The 17,815-nt window shown below is 41.9% G+C and overlaps 1 protein-coding gene across 1 annotated transcript in view; it reads left to right on the forward strand.

Annotated features, from left to right (window-relative positions):
- Positions 1 to 17,815, forward strand: part of ANXA4 (annexin A4) — a 73,685-nt gene that overhangs the window by 36,504 nt on the left and 19,366 nt on the right. Inside the window, exons 4-8 of the mRNA XM_027131916.1 lie at positions 2,356 to 2,450; positions 11,233 to 11,346; positions 12,175 to 12,265; positions 13,859 to 13,938; positions 15,045 to 15,101. Coding sequence (XP_026987717.1) covers positions 2,356 to 2,450; positions 11,233 to 11,346; positions 12,175 to 12,265; positions 13,859 to 13,938; positions 15,045 to 15,101 — 437 coding nt within the window. The remainder of the gene's footprint in view (positions 1 to 2,355; positions 2,451 to 11,232; positions 11,347 to 12,174; positions 12,266 to 13,858; positions 13,939 to 15,044; positions 15,102 to 17,815) is intronic.

Raw genomic sequence — 17,815 nt, forward strand, 5'->3', positions numbered from 1 at the left:
TTTAAGTTGTCTAAGAAGAAACGCTGAACTGGAGTGGTTGTCATAGGAATTAAAAAGAGGGGACAGATACAGAAAGGGTTTTAGAGCTAGAGTTTGCATGACTTGACAGGAAATCTGAATGTGAAGGAAGAGAGCAGGTAAAATAATCAAAGCTATTTTGAGGGTTCAAGCCTGACAGACCAGAAGGGTGGTGGTGCCTTTCACAGAAACTGATTAAAAAAGCAAAAGGCAATGAACCTTCTCCCACCAGCTGAGAGTTCTCCTGGAAAAAGGATGGTTGTATCTATTACCCTCTTTCTTTTTTTTCCCCCCCCGAGAGAACAGAGTAGGTCACTAAGTTATGTAAACTTAAAACTCTACAGCGGGCTTCCCTGATGGCGCAGTGGCTGGGAGTCCACCTGCCAATGTGGGGGACACGGGTTTGAGCCCTGGTCTGGGAAGATCCCACATGCCGCAGAGCAACTAAGCCGGCGAGCCACAACTACCGAGCCCACGTGCCATAACTGCTGAAGCCCGTGCGCCTAGAGCCCATGCTCCGTAACAAGAGAAGCCACTGCAGTGAGAAGCCCGTGCACACAACAAAGAGTAGCCCCTGCTTGCCACAACTAGAGAAAGTCCGCACACAGCAACAAAGACCCGATGCAGCCATAAATAAAAATACCCCAAAAAACAAAAAAAACCTCTATAGCTTCCTCTGTACACCTCACATTTTTCTAGATCTCTAATTTTGCAAAGAATAACTCGTAAATCTATACATTTTTTGATTTCTTCCTGAAATATTTCAATAGATTCTCCTGTAACTCATCACATCTTCCCATACAGTATGTGGGAAAATGGAAAACTCACCCAGCATACATGAACATCCAGCTGTGAAAGTCGCCTGTAAAAGCTGCTGCAAGAAACAGGCAAACAAAATTTAAGATATTTTAAATTTGTAATTCAGGGACTTCCCTCATGGTCCAGTGGTTAAGAATCTGCCTTCCAATTCAGGGGATGCGGGTTCGATCCCTGGTCGGGGAACTAAGATCCCACATGCTGCTGGACAAATTAGCCCGCGTGCCGCAACTTCTGAGCCCATGCGCTCTAGAGCCCGCACACCACAACTAGAGAGAAGCCCTGCACCACAATGAAGAGCCCTCGCACCACAACGGTAGATCCCACATGCCTCAACAAAGATCCTGCATGCTGCAGCTAAGACCCGACACAGCCAAATAAATTTTTTAAAAAGAGCAAAGATAATCTTTTAAAAATATTTTTTTAAAAACTGTAACTCATAGTGAAAAGTTTTGGTAGGATATTGCATCATGGGAATTCATGGGCAGTTATAAAAAGTTTCCTGATCAGAGATCAGGAAAGAAAGCTTAGAAAAGAAAAACACAAATACAGATCTTAAAACGCAGTGGATACAATGAGCAGCCAATTTAAACCCTGTGAAGTGCCAAATCATGAATTAAAAGACAGGTTTGAACTGTTTTGAAACTCAGAGGAGACGATAAAGAGATAAAAGTGACGAGAGAAAGGCAAGAACATGGAAGATAAATATGGGCGATCCAAAGAGGGAAAGTACTATGATCACTCACATTCATAGATAAGGAAACTAATGCTCAGAGAAGTTAACTCTTTCGTTTAGTGGCACATATATACAATGGAATATTACTCAGCCATAAAAAGAAACGAAATTGGGTTATTTGTAGTGAGGTGGATGGACCTAGAGTCTGTCATACAGAGTGAAGTAAGTCAGAAAGAGAAAAACAAATACCATATGCTAACACATATATATGGAATCTTAAAAAAAAAAAAAAGGTTCTGAAGAACCTAGGGGCAGGACAGAAATGAAGACGCAGACATAGAGAATAGACTTGAGGACATGGGGAGGGGGAAGGGTAAGCTGGGATGAAGTGAGAGAGTGGCATGGACATATATACACTACCAAATGTAAAATAGATAGCTAGTGGGAAGCAGCTGCACAGCACAGGGAGATCAGCTCAGTGCTTTGTGACCACCTAGAGGGGTGGGATAGGGAGGGTGGGAGGGAGGCTCAAGAGGGAGGGGATATGGGGATGTATGTATATGTATAGCTGATTCACTTTGTTATACAGCAGAAACTAACACACCATTGTAAAGCAACTATACTCCAATAAAGATGTTAAAAAAAAAAAAAGCTAATGAAAGGAGAGACCGAGACTCTAATCTAGTGTCTGTTTTCCCACCAAAATAGACAAACCCTCTGAACAAGAACTTCTTTTCTTAGAAAGCTCTCTGCGTGTGTTTGGGTTACACCAGTGTCCGCAGAGGAACCCATTGTCTCATTCCTCTCTCAAATCACACTCACTCCCTGTCTCCGCTCCTCACCAGGCACGGATGAAGACGCCATCATCAATGTCCTGGCCTATCGCAACACGGCCCAGCGCCAGGAAATCAGGACGGCCTACAAGACCACCATCGGCAGGGTAGGTGGCAGCTCTCTGGCTTGACAAGGGACCTGTCAGCAGTAAGGGAGCAGGGTCCCCTTCCTTCTTGAATCCTGAAGTAGTGGCCCTTGGTTTTTAAAAGATGGATGCTTTGCCTTGTGTAAAGATGTTCTTGGAAAAAACAAACAAAAAACACTTTCAACACGTTCAAGAGTTGCTCCACTGTCCATAGCCAGAAGTGATTTCAGGGAGCTCTTGATTCACAAAATTCAAGGCTAAGTTTAGTCTCTTCCCCCACAAGTCCTTTCAGGGACTTGGTTGCGGAATGGACTCAGCCCCCTACCCTTTGGAGCACTGGGCAGGGCTCAGATTTCAGTGTTGCTTCCCTTGGCCTTTCCTTTAGGCCACTTGCAAATGAAGATCCTCCAAACTGACTAAAATGTTTAAATCCAGTTTGTTCTAAATAGGCTCTCCGAGGATTTAGGGTCCATCCAACTCTTCTACATAAACCCATTTGTAGTATATATTCATTCCTTTGAATGATCCTTAATTGAGAGCCACCCCCTCCAGTTCTAGAATGGGGCTCTGTGTGTGTGTGTGTGTGTGTGTGTGTGTGTGTGTGTGTGTGTGTATGTATTTTAGTGGCTTATGCATTCAAAGGCGGTTCACTCACCATGTTTTCCCCTTCCTCTTTGAATTCCACACCCCTGAGCAACCCTGTCTCAGTCTCGTTTTCAACAGCTTACTTACCAAGGTCATTCACCCAATCTTTCCACATCACTGGAAGCCCATCTGTGTGATTAGAGAATCTTATTATTGAGGTAATGTTATCAATGAGTGCTTCCAGGTCTCAGAGTGCTGTTAACTCCATGATAAGTATTTCTATTCTTGGATATTTTTATAAAAGCTAGTCAGACGGGCTGCCTCTCAAAGGCAGGCATTAAGCTGCTGGGTGGGGCACGGCTGGCTCAGCTCTTCCCGGGAGCATCTACATGCAAACCTTGGCTGGGCACCAATGGGATTCCTCCCTCAGATTGCTCAGAGTACCTTCTGGGCATTTTAAGCTCTTCTCCATCCCCAAAGAAATTTAATGAACATGCATGAGATGTGTGAGCTAGAGACAAAGTGTTGCCACACATTTGGGGTTGATTATTCAGCTTCAGAACTAAGCTGATCTGACAGCAATTTGTTTAGATGACCAACCTTAATAGAGTGACTGAACGCTAATTTATTTGTTCATTCATCTATTTGATACGTGTGGATGTAACATAAAAATATGCACAATAGACTGAAATATAGTGTTGCAGACTCAGGTTTGTGAGAATCTGAGATCGGAACTTGAAACCAAATCAACTCCCTATCGGTTGATCTTAAGCAGGTTCTTAAATTCTCTGACCTGTTCTAGGAGGAAATGTGACTAAATGTCTTTAGGAATTGGTCCTTTGGACTCCCTCTTGTGAGAACACCAGAATCACAATTAGCTGCTGGACAGTCATCGACAGGAAGACACTGGAACTCAACAAAAGAAATACCCCACATCCAAAGACAAAGGAGAAGCCACAATGAAACGGTAGGAGGGGCGCAATCACAGTAAAATCAAATCCCATAACTGCTGGGGGTGACTCACCGACTGGAGAACACTTATACCACAGAAGTCCACCCACTGGAGTGAAGGTTCTGAGCCCCACGTCACGCTTCCCAACCTGGGGGTCTGGCAACGGGTGGAGGAATTCCTAGAGAATCAGACTTTGAAGCCTAGTGGGAATTGATTGCAGGACCTCAGCAGGACTGGGGGAAACAGAGTCTCAACTCTTGGAGGGCACACACAAAGTAGTGTGCACATCAGGATCCAGGGGAAGGAGCAGTGACCCAAGGGGAGACTGAACCAGAACTACCTGCTAGTGTTGGAGGGTCTCCTGCAGAGGCCAGGGGTGGCTGTGGCTCACTGTGGGGACAAGGACACTGGCAGCAGAAGTTCTTGGAAGTACTCCCTGGCAAGAGCCCTCCCAGAGTCCACCGTTAGCCCCAAAGAGCCCAGGTAGGCTCCAGCGTTTGGTTGCCTCAGGCCAAACAACCAAAAGGGAGGGAACCCAGCCCCACCCACCAACAGTCAAGGGGATTAAAGTTTTACTGAGCTCTGCCCACCAGAGCAACAGTCAGCTATACCCACCACCAGTCCCTCCCATCAGGAAACTTGAACAAGCCTCTTAGATAGCCTCATCCACCAGAGGGCAGACAGCAGAAGCAAGAAGAAATACAATCCTGCAACCTGTGGAACAAAAACCACATTCACAGAAAGATAGACAAGATGAAAAGGCAGAGGGCTATGTACCAGATGAAGGAACAAGATAAAACCCCAGAAAAACAACTAAATGAAGTGGAGATAGGCAGCCTTCCAGAAAAAGAATTCAGAATATTGATAGTGAAGATGATCCCAGGACCTCGGAAAAAGAATGGAGGCAAAGATCAAGAAGATGCAAGAAATGTTTAACAGAGATCTAGAAGAATTAAAGAACAAACAAACAGAGATGAACAATACAATAACTGAAATGAAAAATACACTAGAAGGAATCAATAGCATGATAACTGAGGCAGAAGAATGGATAAGTGACCTGGAAGACAGTATGGTGGAATTCACTGCTGTGGAACAGAATAAAGAAAAAAGAATGAAAAGAAATGAAGACAGCCTAAGAGACCTCTGGGACATTAAATGTAACAACATTCGCATTATAGTGGTCCCAGAAGGGGAAGAGAGAGAGACAGGACCAGAGAAATTATTTGAAGAGATTATAGTCAAAAACTTCCCTAACATGGGAAAGGAAATAGCCACCCAAGTCCAGGAAGCGCAGCGAGTCCCATACAGGATAAACCTAAGGAGAAACACGCCGAGACACATAGTAATCAAACTGGCAAAAATTAAAGACAAAGAAAAATTATTGAAAGCAGCAAGTGAAAAATGACAAATAACATACAAGGGAACTCCCATAAGATTAACAGCTGATTTCTCAGCAAAAACCCTACAAGCCAGAAGGGAGTGGCATGATATACTTAAAGTGATGAAAGGGAAGAACCTACAACCAAAATCACTCTACCCAGCAAGGATCTCATTCAGATTTGATGGAGAAATCAAAAGCTTTACAGACAAGCAAAAGCTAAGAGAATTCAGCACCACCAAACCAGCTCTACAATAAATGCTAAAGGAACTTCTCTAAGTGGGAATCACAAGAGAAGAAAAGGACCTACAAAACCAAACCCAAAACAATTAAGAAAATGGTCATAGGAACATACATGTCGATAACTACCTTAAACGTGAATGGATTCAATGCTCCAACCAAAAGACACAGGCTTGCTGAATGGATACAAAAACAAGACCCATCTATATGCTGTCTACAAGAGACCCACTTCAGACCTAGGGACACATACAGACTGAAAGTGAGGGGATGGGAAAAGATATTCCATGCAAATGTAAATCAAAGAAAGCTGGAGGAGCTATACTCATATCAGATAAAATAGACTTTAAAATAAAGAATGTTACAAGAGACAAGGAAGGACAGTACATAATGATCAAGGGATCAATCCAAGAAGAAGATATAACAATTATAAATATATATGCACCCAACATAGGAGCGCATCAATACATAAGGCAACTGCTAACAGCTATAAAAGAGGAAATCGACATTAACACAGTAATAGTGGGGGACTTTAACACCTCACTTACACCAATGGACAGATCATCCAAAGTGAAAATAAATAAGGAAACAGAAGCTTTAAATGACACAATAGATCAGATAGATTTAATTGATATTTATAGGACATTCCATCCCAAAACAGCAGATTACACTTTCTTCTCAAGTGCGCATGGAACATTCTCCAGGATAGATCACATCCTGGGTCACAAATCAAGCCTCAGTAAATTTAAGAAAATTGAAATCATATGAAGCATCTTTTCAGACCATAAAGCTATGAGATTAGAAATGACTTACAGGAAAAAAAACGTAAAAAACACAAACACATGGAGGCTAAACAATACATTACTAAATAACCAAGAAATCACTGAAGAAATCAAAGAGGCAATCAAAAAATACCTAGAGACAGGGCTTCCCTGGTGGCACAGGGAAGAGTCCGCCTGCCGGTGCAGGGGACACGGGTTCGTGCCCCAGTCCGGGAGGATCCCACATGCCACGGAGCGGCTGGGCCCGTGAGCCATGGCCGCTAAGCCTGCGCGTCTGGAGCCTGTGCTCCGCAACGGGAGAGGCCGCAACAGTGAGAGGCCCGTGTACCGCAAAACAAAACAAAAAAAAGAAACCTTAAAGAACACGCACACCACACACAAGTATTAGCACTAATAAACAAATTTGGCAAATTTTCAGAGTGCAACATCGACACTCAAAAATCAGTTCTTTAAAAAAAAAAATAATACCTAGAGACAAATGACCATGAACACATGACGATCCAAAACCTATGGGATGCAGCAAAAGCAGTTCTAAGAGGGAGTTTATAGCTATACAAGCCTACCTCAAGAAACAAGAAGAATCTCAAATAAACAATCTAACCTTACACCTAAGGGAACTAGAGAAAGAAGAACAAACAAAACCCAAAGTTAGCAGAAGGAAAGAAGTCATATAGATCAGAGCAGAAAAAAAATGATACAGAAACAAAGAAAACAATAGCAAAGATCAATAAAAGTAAGCGCTGGTTCTTTGAGAAGATAAACAAAACTGATAAACCATTAGCCAGACTCATCAAGAAAGAAAGGGAGAAGACTCAAATCAATTAAATTAGAAATTAAAAAGGAGAAGTTACAACAAACACCGCAGAAATACAACGCATCCTAGGAGACTACTGCAAGTAACTCTGTGCCAATAAAATGGACAACCTGGAAGAATGGACAAATTCTTAGAAATGTATAACCTTCCAAGACTGAACCAGGAAGAAATAGAAAATATGAACAGACCAATCACAAACACTGAAACTGTGATTAAAAATCTTCCAACAAACCAAAGTCCAGGACCCGATGGCTTCACAGGTGAATTCTATCAAACATTTAGAGAAGAGCTAACACCCATCCTTCTCAAACTCTTCCAAAAAATTGCAGAGGAAGGAACACTCCCAAACTCATTCTATGAGGCCACCATCTCCCTGATACCAAAACCAGACAAAGATACTACAAAAAAGAAAACTACAGGCCAATATCACTGATGAACATAGATGCAAAAACCTCAACAAAATACTAGTAAACAGAATCCAACAACACATTAAAAGGGTCATACACCATGATCAAGTGAGATTTATCCCAGGGATGCAAGGATTCTCCAATATATGCAGATCAATCAATGTGATACACCATATTAACAAATTGAAGAATAAAAACCATATGATCATCTCAATAGATGCAGAAAAAGCTTTTGACAAAATTCAACACCCATTTCTGATAAAAACTCTCCAGAAAGTGGGCATAGAGGGAACCTACCTCAACATAATAAAGGCCATACACAACAAACCCACAGCAAACATCATTCTCAATGGTGAAAAACTGAAAGCATTTCCACTAAGATCAGGAATGAGACAAGGATGTCCACTCTCCCCACTACTATTCAACATAGTATTGGAAGTTCTAGCCACGGCAATCAGAGAAGAAAAAGAAATAAAAGGAATACCAATTGGAAAAGAAAAGTAAAACAGTCACTGTTTGCAGATGACAGCATACTGTACATAGAGAATCCTAAAAATGCCACCAGAAAGCTACTAGAGCTAATCAATGATTTGGTAAAGTTGCAGGATACAATATTAATGCACAGAAATCTCTTGCATTCCTATACACTAATGGTGAAAAATCTGAAAGAGAAATTAAGGAAACACTCCCATTTACCATTGCAACAAAAAGAATAAAATACCTAGGAATAAACCTACCTAGGGAGACAAAAGACCTGTATGCAGAAAACTATATGATGCTGATGAAAGAAATTAAAGATGATACCAACAGATAGAGAGATATACCATGTTCTTGGATTGGAAGAAACCATGTTGTTAAAATGACTATACTACCCAAAGCAGTCTACGGATTCAGTGCAATCCCTGTCAAATTACCAATGGGATTTTTTACGGAACTAGAACAAATAATCTTAAAATTTGTTTGTAGACACAAAAGACCCTGAATAGCCAAAGCAGTCTTGAGGGAAAAAAACGGAGCTGGAGGAATAAGACTCCCTGACCTCAGACTATAGTACAAAGCTACAGTAATCAAGACAATACGGTACTGGCACAAAAACAGAAACACAGATCAATGGAACAAGATAGAAAGCCCAGAGATAAACCCAGACACCTATGGTCAACTAATCTATAACAAAGGAGGCAAAGATATACAATGGAGAAAAGACAGTCTCTTCAATAAGTGGTGCTGGGAAAACTGGACAGCTACATGTAAAAGAATGAAATTAGAACACTCCCTAACACCATACACAAAAATAAACTCAAAATGGATTACAGACCTAAATGTAAGACCGGACACTTTAAAACTCTTAGAGGAAAACATAGGAAGGACACTCTTTGACATAAATCACAGCAAGATCTTTTTTCATCCACCTCCTAGAGTAATGGAAATAAAAACAAAAATAAACAAATGGGACCAAATGAAACTTAAAACTTTTGCACAGCAAAGGAAACCATAAACAAGACCAAAAGACAACCCTCAGAATGGGAGAAAATATTTGCAAACGAATCAACAGACAAAGGATTAATCTCCAAAATATACAAGCAGCTCATGCAGCTCAATATTAAAGAAAGAAACAACCCAATCCAAAAATGGGCAGTAGATCTAAATAGACATTTCTCCAAAAAAGACATACAGATGGCTAAGAAGCACATGAAAAGCTGCTCAACATCACTAATTATTAGAGGAATGCAAATCAAAACTACAATGAGGTATCACCTGACACCAGTTAGAATGGGCATCATCAGAAAATCTACAAACAACAAATGCTGGAGAGGGTGTGGAGAAAAGGGAACACTCTTGCACTGTTGGTTGGAATGTAAATTGATATAGCCACTATGGAGAACAGTATGGAGGTTCCTTAAAAGACTAAAAATAGTATTACCATATGACCCAGCAATCCCACTACTGGGCATATACCCAGAGAAAACCATGATTCAGAAAGACACATGCACTCCAATGTTCATTGCAGCACTATTTACAATAGCCAGGTCATGGAAGCAACCTAAATGCCCATCGACAGATGAATGGTTAAAGAAGATGTGGTACATATATTCAATGGAATGTTAATCAGCCATTAAAAGGAACGAAACTGGGTCATTTGTAGAGACGTGGATGGATCTAGAGACTGTCATACAGAGTGAAGTAAGTCAGAAAGAAAAAACAAATATCGTATATTAACGCATGTATGTGGAACCTAGAAAACTGGTACAGATGAACCGGTTTGCAGAGTAGAATTTGAGACACAGATGTAGAGAAGAAACGTATGGACACCAGTGGGGGAAAATTGTGGGGGGTTGGGGATGGTGGTGTGCTGAATTGGGCGATTGGGATTGACATGTATACACTGATGTGTATAAGATTGATGACTAATAACCTGCTGTGTAAAAAAAGAAAAATGCGGTTGATATAATTCCATTTTTGTGGGTTAAAAAAAATGTCTAGTAAAAACTCATGGAGCTGTTTACACACACACACAAAAAGAAATTGGTCCTTTGTCCAAATAATTGCATTTCTTTTTAATCATTGAGCGTTAAGAAATAATCATGAATGATCACAAGGATGCGGCTAAATGCTTGTTTAGAAGAATAGTAGAAAAATAGAACGGGGGTCTTATTAAAGAAATTATATTGCCTCTACATATGGAAATTTCTGCAGCTGTTAAAAATGTTGTAGGTAAATATTGACTTGGAAATACATTCAGGGTATATTGTTAAGTGAGTGAATACACTGATGTTGGAACCCCTTTACACTCTTAAATTATTGAGGACCTTTCTGTTTTTGTGGGTTACATCTATTGATGTTAACCATTTTAAAAATTAAAACTTAAATTAAGGACATTTAAAAATAGGTATTTGTTAACTTATTTAAAAAACTGTAAAAACATATTACATGTTAACATAAATAACGATTTTAGGAAAAAATAGCTTTATATTCCAAAAGAGAAAAAATTAGTGAGAAGATTGGCATTCTTTTAATATTTTGCAAATCTCTTTAATGTCTGCTTAATGGAATACCCTGGATTCTCATATCTGCTTCTGCTTTCAACTTGTTGCGATATGTGGTTTTGGTTGAAGTAGGAAGGAAGTCTGGTCTTGTACAGATAGGTAATTGGGAAAGGGAGGAATATTTTATTATTATTATTTTATTTTTTTTTTTTGCAGTACGCGGGCCTCTCACTGTTGTGGCCTCTCCCATCGCGGAGCACAGGCTCCGGACGCGCAGGCCCAGCGGCCATGGCTTACGGGCCCAGCTGCTCCGCGGCATGTGGGATCCTCCTGGACCGGGGCACGAACCCGTATCCCCTGCATCGGCAGGCGGACTCTCAACCACTGCGCCACTAGGGAAGCCCGGGAGGAGTATTTTAATAGCCTTTTCGCATAACTGTAGATCTGTAGACGTACCGAGTAGCCTTTGGAAAGCTTCCCTGGACAACTGTGAGAGGATGAGAGTGTAAAGTCAGATCCCACGTCTTAGTGTTATTACGAAGATGGTTTTGTGCACACCAGCCCCTGAAAGGGTCTTGGAGCCCCCAGCTGTCCCTGGACCCCTCTGAGGGTGGCTGGTTTCCGTTACTGTAGCAGTTAAGCAGCGTGCTTTCTTGTGTCCCAGGACCTGATGGACGACTTGAAGTCAGAACTGAGTGGCAACTTCGAGCAGGTGATCTTGGGGATGATGACGCCCACGGTGCTGTACGACGTGCAGGAGCTGCGAAAGGCCTTGAAGGTTCGTGGTCCTCCCCTCCTGCTCTGTTTGTGTAAATGCTGGCTGCTGGTGGGCTTTCTCAAGAAACAGTGATAGAAGCCTCCTGAGAGTGGGGAGGAGGAGATATAGGAGAAAGATTTTCCTGCATTTACGACAACTTGAAAACATGACATTGCATTCTAGCCACTGTAATTTAAAAGTTGTCTCTCCAGAGGTTAAGGAATCATTTGTTCTTTCCTGTGGCTCACTGGGGACTGATTAAACTTGTGCTTTTGGTGCAGCTCCAGAAGCTTTCTTGCTGTATTAGCTACTTTTGAGATATGAAACTTCTGACTGACATCTTGGGGGCCTCTCGGTCTGCTCAGAACTGGTAAAGTGTTCTCAGCTGGATGCTGGATCCACTGTGCCCTACCCCAGGGTCTGCCGATTGTTAATGACCAAGTATGAAATTCAAATACAACTACCCTCCTCCACCATGTCAGTAAATACTCAGCCTCGTGGAAGGTTCTGGGCTAGACTCTGGAGAAACAAAGAGATAACAGCCTTTGCCAGAAGATTCTGCCCTGCAAAGGAAAAGTACAGGGGAGGGCAAGGAAAGACAGCCCCCAGAGGGCAGAAACTGTCCCTAACCAGCACATAGAAACAGCCTATAAATGTATGTTATGACTAATAATGATTGTAGTAAACATGTTGGAATTTGGGTCGGACAGTTAAAAAGGAGCAAATCCTGTTGCTAGAACTTGGTGAGTTGTTTTTATTCTCTGCAGATTCCTGGTTGTATTCCTCCTGTGCCTGGGACTCAACTTGGTAAACTGACTCATAGCCCTCTCCTCTGGGTTTTGCATTTAGGGCGCAGGCACGGATGAGGGCTGCCTGATTGAGATCCTGGCCTCCCGGATGCCCGAGGAGATCCGGCGCATAAACCAGACCTACCAGCTGCGTATGTAGCATCCTCAGTGGCCCTGGCTGAGGCCCTGTTCTCTGAGACCTAGAGTAACAGCAGGTGGTTACCCACTGAAACACTGACCACGAGGGATCTTCAGTTCCAAGCTCTGCCTTCAGGCAGATCCCTGTCTACACAAATGACTGTTGGCTTTTCAAGACTTCTCAGATGCACCTGCCACTCTCCTTAGGCTACCCAGGGTTTTATTACCCTGAAAGCTGGAAAGGGGTTCCTTATTATCAAGCAGAGAATCAAAGGTGCTTGTTCAAAAGTGGTGGTGCCATTGAATCTTAGCATTCCAGGGAATGGCCTGGAGGAGCAGTCTTGCCCAACTTCTTACCTTCAGACTGGACTATAGGTCCTGCAGCCACCTCAGAGGGATAGCCACTTACTCCCCTCTTAAGAATCTCCAGAGGGCTTCCCTGGTGGCGCAGTGGTTGAGAGTCCGCCTGCCGATGCAGGGGACACGGGTTCGTGCCCCGGTCCAGGAGGATCCCACATGCCACGGAGCGGCTGGGCCCGTGAGCCATGGCCACTGAGCCTGCGCGTCCGGAGCCTGTGCTCCGCAATGGGAGAGGCCACAACAGTGAGAGGCCCGCGTACCACACAAAAAAAAAAAAAAATTCTCCAGAGAACAATACATCAATACGTGCCTTTAAAAGATGCCTACCTTTTTACCCTAAGAATATACTAAAAATGCACAAAGGTTTAGACCACACAGTATTGCTTATATTAGCTTAAAATGTCCAACAGGTTGGCTAAACAAAATATGGTACACACACACAATGTAGTCATCAAAACGTATATTGAAGGATATTATTAAATTACAATAAGTGGTATGGTGTATGGATAAGTGAAAAAGACAAATCATAAAATGAGATGCTATGATCCCGTTTTTCAAAGAAAGAAAAAGAATATGTGTATATGGGGGGAAATGAGGAAGGATATTCACCACAATGTTATCAATGATTATTATTTCTGGGTGATTAGATTCATGATGAGGTTTTCTTTTCCTCCCTTCATTTTACTTAGTTGCTTTTTCCTAAGTTTTCTGTAATAAACACGTACACTTTGGTAGAAAGAAAACAAAACAATAAGAGTTTTTTGGTAAGTGTTCAGATCTGAAGATTCTAAACCTCGGGAGTCTGGTTCTAGCGCTGGCTCCCCACGTCTGCCGAATACAGGACTTCTCCCTATGGACAGTCCTCTGCTTGTCCCCAAACACAGGTTCAGAAACCCCACTCTGTCTGCCTTTCCACGGGCTGCTTAGCTGCTTCTCTGCGTCACTGCCAGCCATGTTCAGGACAAACCCCTAGACGGTAGGAACCACAGAGTGGGGATCACAGCCCGGCCTTCTCAACTGCCCAATTCAAGGAAAAAGAGCATCTCATTTCCCCTCTAATGACAAGCTAAACTTATCTTGACCATTTTACCAGAGTTTAGTTTTTGGAAAACTGTGTGTGGGCTGAAAAACCTCACGAGGAGCTGCTTCAGTAGACAGGTCCTGAAGAGGGTGGGAGGCTCTGGGGTGTGACGCGGTGCCGGGCAGGGTTCTTTACTCTGATGTCGCTGATTTTACTCTCTTGCTAGAATACGGGCGGAGCCTTGAAGATGACATTCGCTCTGACACATCGCTTATGTTCCAGCGCGTGCTGGTGTCTCTGTCCGCTGTGAGTTGCTCCCTCCTTTTGCGGGGGAGGGTTGGGTGTTATTGAGACACTTACTCTCTACCCACTTTTCCAGCCTTTCTCATCTTTTCACCCTCCCAAATGGGCATATTCCCCTGTGTATTTCTTGGGTCTCTGTTATTTTATCCTCTCTCCTTTAAAGACTCTGGCTAGTCATGTAGGCCCATTTGTTCTCATTTATACATACAAGCACCGGATACATGCCAGGTGCTCTTTTTTTGTTTGTTTTAAAGTTGTTTTTTGTTTTTTGATGTGGACCATTTTTAAAGTCTTTATTGAATTTGTTACAATATTGCTTCTGTTTTATGTTTCGGGTTTTTTTTGCACGTGTGGGATCTTAGCTCCGACCAGGAATCGCACCTGCATTGGAAGGCGAAGTCTTAAGCACTGGACTGCCCCGGAAGTCCCAGGAAGAGTAATGTTATAGCGATATGTTAGATGAATTGAACCAGAGGCGGGGAGCCCAGGCAGGAAGGTTACCTCGGTATTCCAGATACCGTGAAAAAAGCAGGTCTGGGCTAGTGTGGGAGCAGGGGTGCCAGAAAAGAGAGATGGATTTGCAAGGCCTTCCTGGTGAGCTGGTGTTGGTGAGGGATGGGGCACTTTCAGGTGCTCCTCAAGCCCCCACCGTTGGCCCCAGAGTCTCTTGATTCTCCTGTCTTTCCAGCTCCTGTTTGGTAGAATTGATCAGTGTACATTTGCCAGTTAGGAAGGCATAAGTCAGCAGGGAAGACACAGGAGTGGGGGCAGGGGAGGAAGGAGTAGAGGACTGTCCCAGAGGGAGCAGTCACCAGGCCATATGTGTCCTTCTGCCCCTTCAGCTGGCAGAGACGCCCACACAACATCAGGGAGCCACACCGAGCTTGCCTTCTGATCGGTCAGCTCAGAACTGTGGGAATATCGCAAGCACGTTCAAAGACATCTGTCCTCTCTCCCTAAGCTGGACTCAGGACCCCTTCTGTCTAATTACCATGTCCTTGGGTTCCCACACACTCTGTCTTATCAGACCTCCCAAATCTTCATGGATCCTCTCTCAGTCTCTTTGGTTTGTTTTTCTCATGCTCAGGGTTTGTTTTTCTCATCCTCAGGGTGGCAGGGATGAAGGAAATTATCTGGATGATGCTCTCGTGAGACAGGATGCCCAGGTCAGTAGAACTGCAGCTTCTTTCTTCTCTTTTGCCAATAAGACAGACCCTAGTTGGTGGACACTAGTTGTGTCCTAGTTGGTGGACACACACACACACACACACACATATATATATATATACCCACTCTCACCTTTTTGTGGGTTTACTAGGTGCTAGGCATTGTGTTAACTACTTTACATTTCTTCCTTACAACAGATCTGTGAAGTAGATGTTATTACTTCTGTTTTATAGATTAGGAGACAGATGCACAGATTTAAGTAACTTGTATAACATCACATAGCTGGTGGAATTGTGCTCTTTGAATCCAGGTCTGTTTGATTTTTTTAAAACCATGCAATTCATATTATAAATCTATAGTAATCAAAGCAGTACGGTATTGGCATTAAAACAGACCTACAGATCAATGGAACAGAATACAAAGCTGAGAAATAAACCCATGCATTAATTTATGACAAAGGCACCAAGAATATACAATGGGCAAAAGATAGTCTCTTTGATAAATTTTGTTGGGAAAACTGAAAAGCCATAAACAAAAGAATGAAAGTGGACCACTACCTTACACCATACACAAAACTTCGCTCAAAATGAATTAAAGACTTGAAAGTAAGACCTGAAACCATAAAGCTTCTAGAAGAAAACATAGGTGATAAGCTACTTGATATGGGTCTTAGCAATAATTATTTTAATCTGACACCAAAGCAAAAGCAACAGAATCAAAAATAAACAAGTAGGACTACATCAAACTAAAAAGCTTCTGCACAGCAAAAAAAAACCATCAACAAAATGAAAAAGCAACATACTAAATGAGAGAAAATACTTGCAAATCATATATCTAATAAAGGGTTAATATCTAAAATACGTAAAGAATTCATACAACTCAATAGCAAAAACCCAAACCATGCAATTTTAAAATGGGCAGAAGATCTGAATAGACATTTTTCCAAAGACATACAGATGGCCAACAGACACATGAAAAGATGCTCAACATCACTAGACATCAGGGAAATGCAAATCAAAACCACAGTGAGATATCACCTCACTCCTGTCAGAATGGTTGTCATCAAAAAGACAACATGTAACAAGTGTTGGCGAGGATGTGAAGAAAAGGGAACCCGCATGCACTGTTGGTGGGAATGTAAATTGGTGCAGCCACTATGGAAAACAGTATGGAGTTTCCTCAAAAAATATATAAAAATAGAACTACCTCGTGATCCAGCAATTTCACTTCTGGTATTTACCCCTCAAAAATGAAAACACTCAAAAAGATATATGCACTCCCTTGTTCATTGCAGTATTATTTACAATAGCCAAGATATGGAAGCAACCCAAGTGCCCATCAATAGATGAATGGATAAAGAAATTGTGGTGTATATGTACAATGGAATAATGCTAGTCAGCCATAAAAAAAGGATGAAATCTTACTATTTGCAACAATGTGAATGGAGGGCATTATGCTAAGTGAAATAAGTCAGAAAGAGAAAGACAAATACTGTATGATCTCACCTATGTGTGGAATCTAAACAGACAAACAACAACCAAAAAAAACAACCTCATAGATACAGAGAACAGATTGGTGGTTGCCAGAGGCAGGGGTGGAGGTGGGCAAAGTGGGTGAAGGGGGTCAAAAGGTACAGACTTAGTTATAAAATAAGTAAGTCATAAGGATATAATGTACACCACAGCGACTGCAGTTAATAACACCATATTGCATACTTGAAAGTTCCAAAGAGAAAAAGATCTTAAAAGTCCTCATCATAAGAAAAAAAAATTTCGTAACTGTGTATGGTGCCAGATGATAAGTAGACTCATTGTGATGATCATTTCTCAATACATACAAATATCAAATCATTATGTTTTACACTTGAAACTAAAATAATGTTATATGTCAGTTATACCTAAATTAAAAAAAAATACACACAACGAAAACCATGCAATTCAACAAATACCTGAGAGTTCTTCAAGGAGCACAGTTCTCCTTGGAAGTGACCAGATGAAAAGGTGCTTCCAAACAAATTTGGGCTGGGAGAAGTTGGAAGGAGTAGAAGCAGTAGAACTCAGAATAGGGTTTTTCTGGATCCTCCAAGTCTTACAAAGAGGCAAGGAATTTAAGAACAACTCCAGTGAAGGCTTCAGCTCTTCTTCCAAGATGAGATAGTAGGAAAACCTGGTCAACCTTCGCTCTTTAACATACGTCAGCAGTAACGGATATATGCAAACTTTGGGTATTATAGCTGAATTTTGATGTAGGAAAGTAAATGAGTTTGAGATGAAAAGAATTATCAGAACAAGTGGAATTAGCTAGTAATTTATTATCAAAGGCCAAAATTTTAAAGTATAGAGAGGCTATTATCTAAAAGTTCAATTTTATCTATTCTTGGTATGAAAACTGCATTGAAGGAAATAGCAGGCAGTATTCAGAATAACTACTTTAAAAAGAAATTTGTAGGATATTAGTGCCACATTAAAATGCCCCTTGGAGCTTTTGTTAGAAGATGGCACATGTTTGATTCCCTTCTGAAAAACAAACAAACCAGGAAATACAAAAATAGAGAAAAATCTGTATCAACACTGGAAACTGTGGAGCAGGGCCATTAAAATGCCAGATGGGCAGCAAAGCTGGGCCAGGGATGCAGGAGAGCCATTCCTGCCCCAGAAAAGATGCTAACACACACACACACACACACACACACACACACACACACACACACACA

Source organism: Aethalodelphis obliquidens, unplaced genomic scaffold (assembly GCF_003676395.1).
Source record: "Aethalodelphis obliquidens isolate GAN/ISIS:26980383/991018 unplaced genomic scaffold, ASM367639v1 scaffold40, whole genome shotgun sequence".
NCBI classification, from domain to species: domain Eukaryota; kingdom Metazoa; phylum Chordata; class Mammalia; order Artiodactyla; family Delphinidae; genus Aethalodelphis; species Aethalodelphis obliquidens.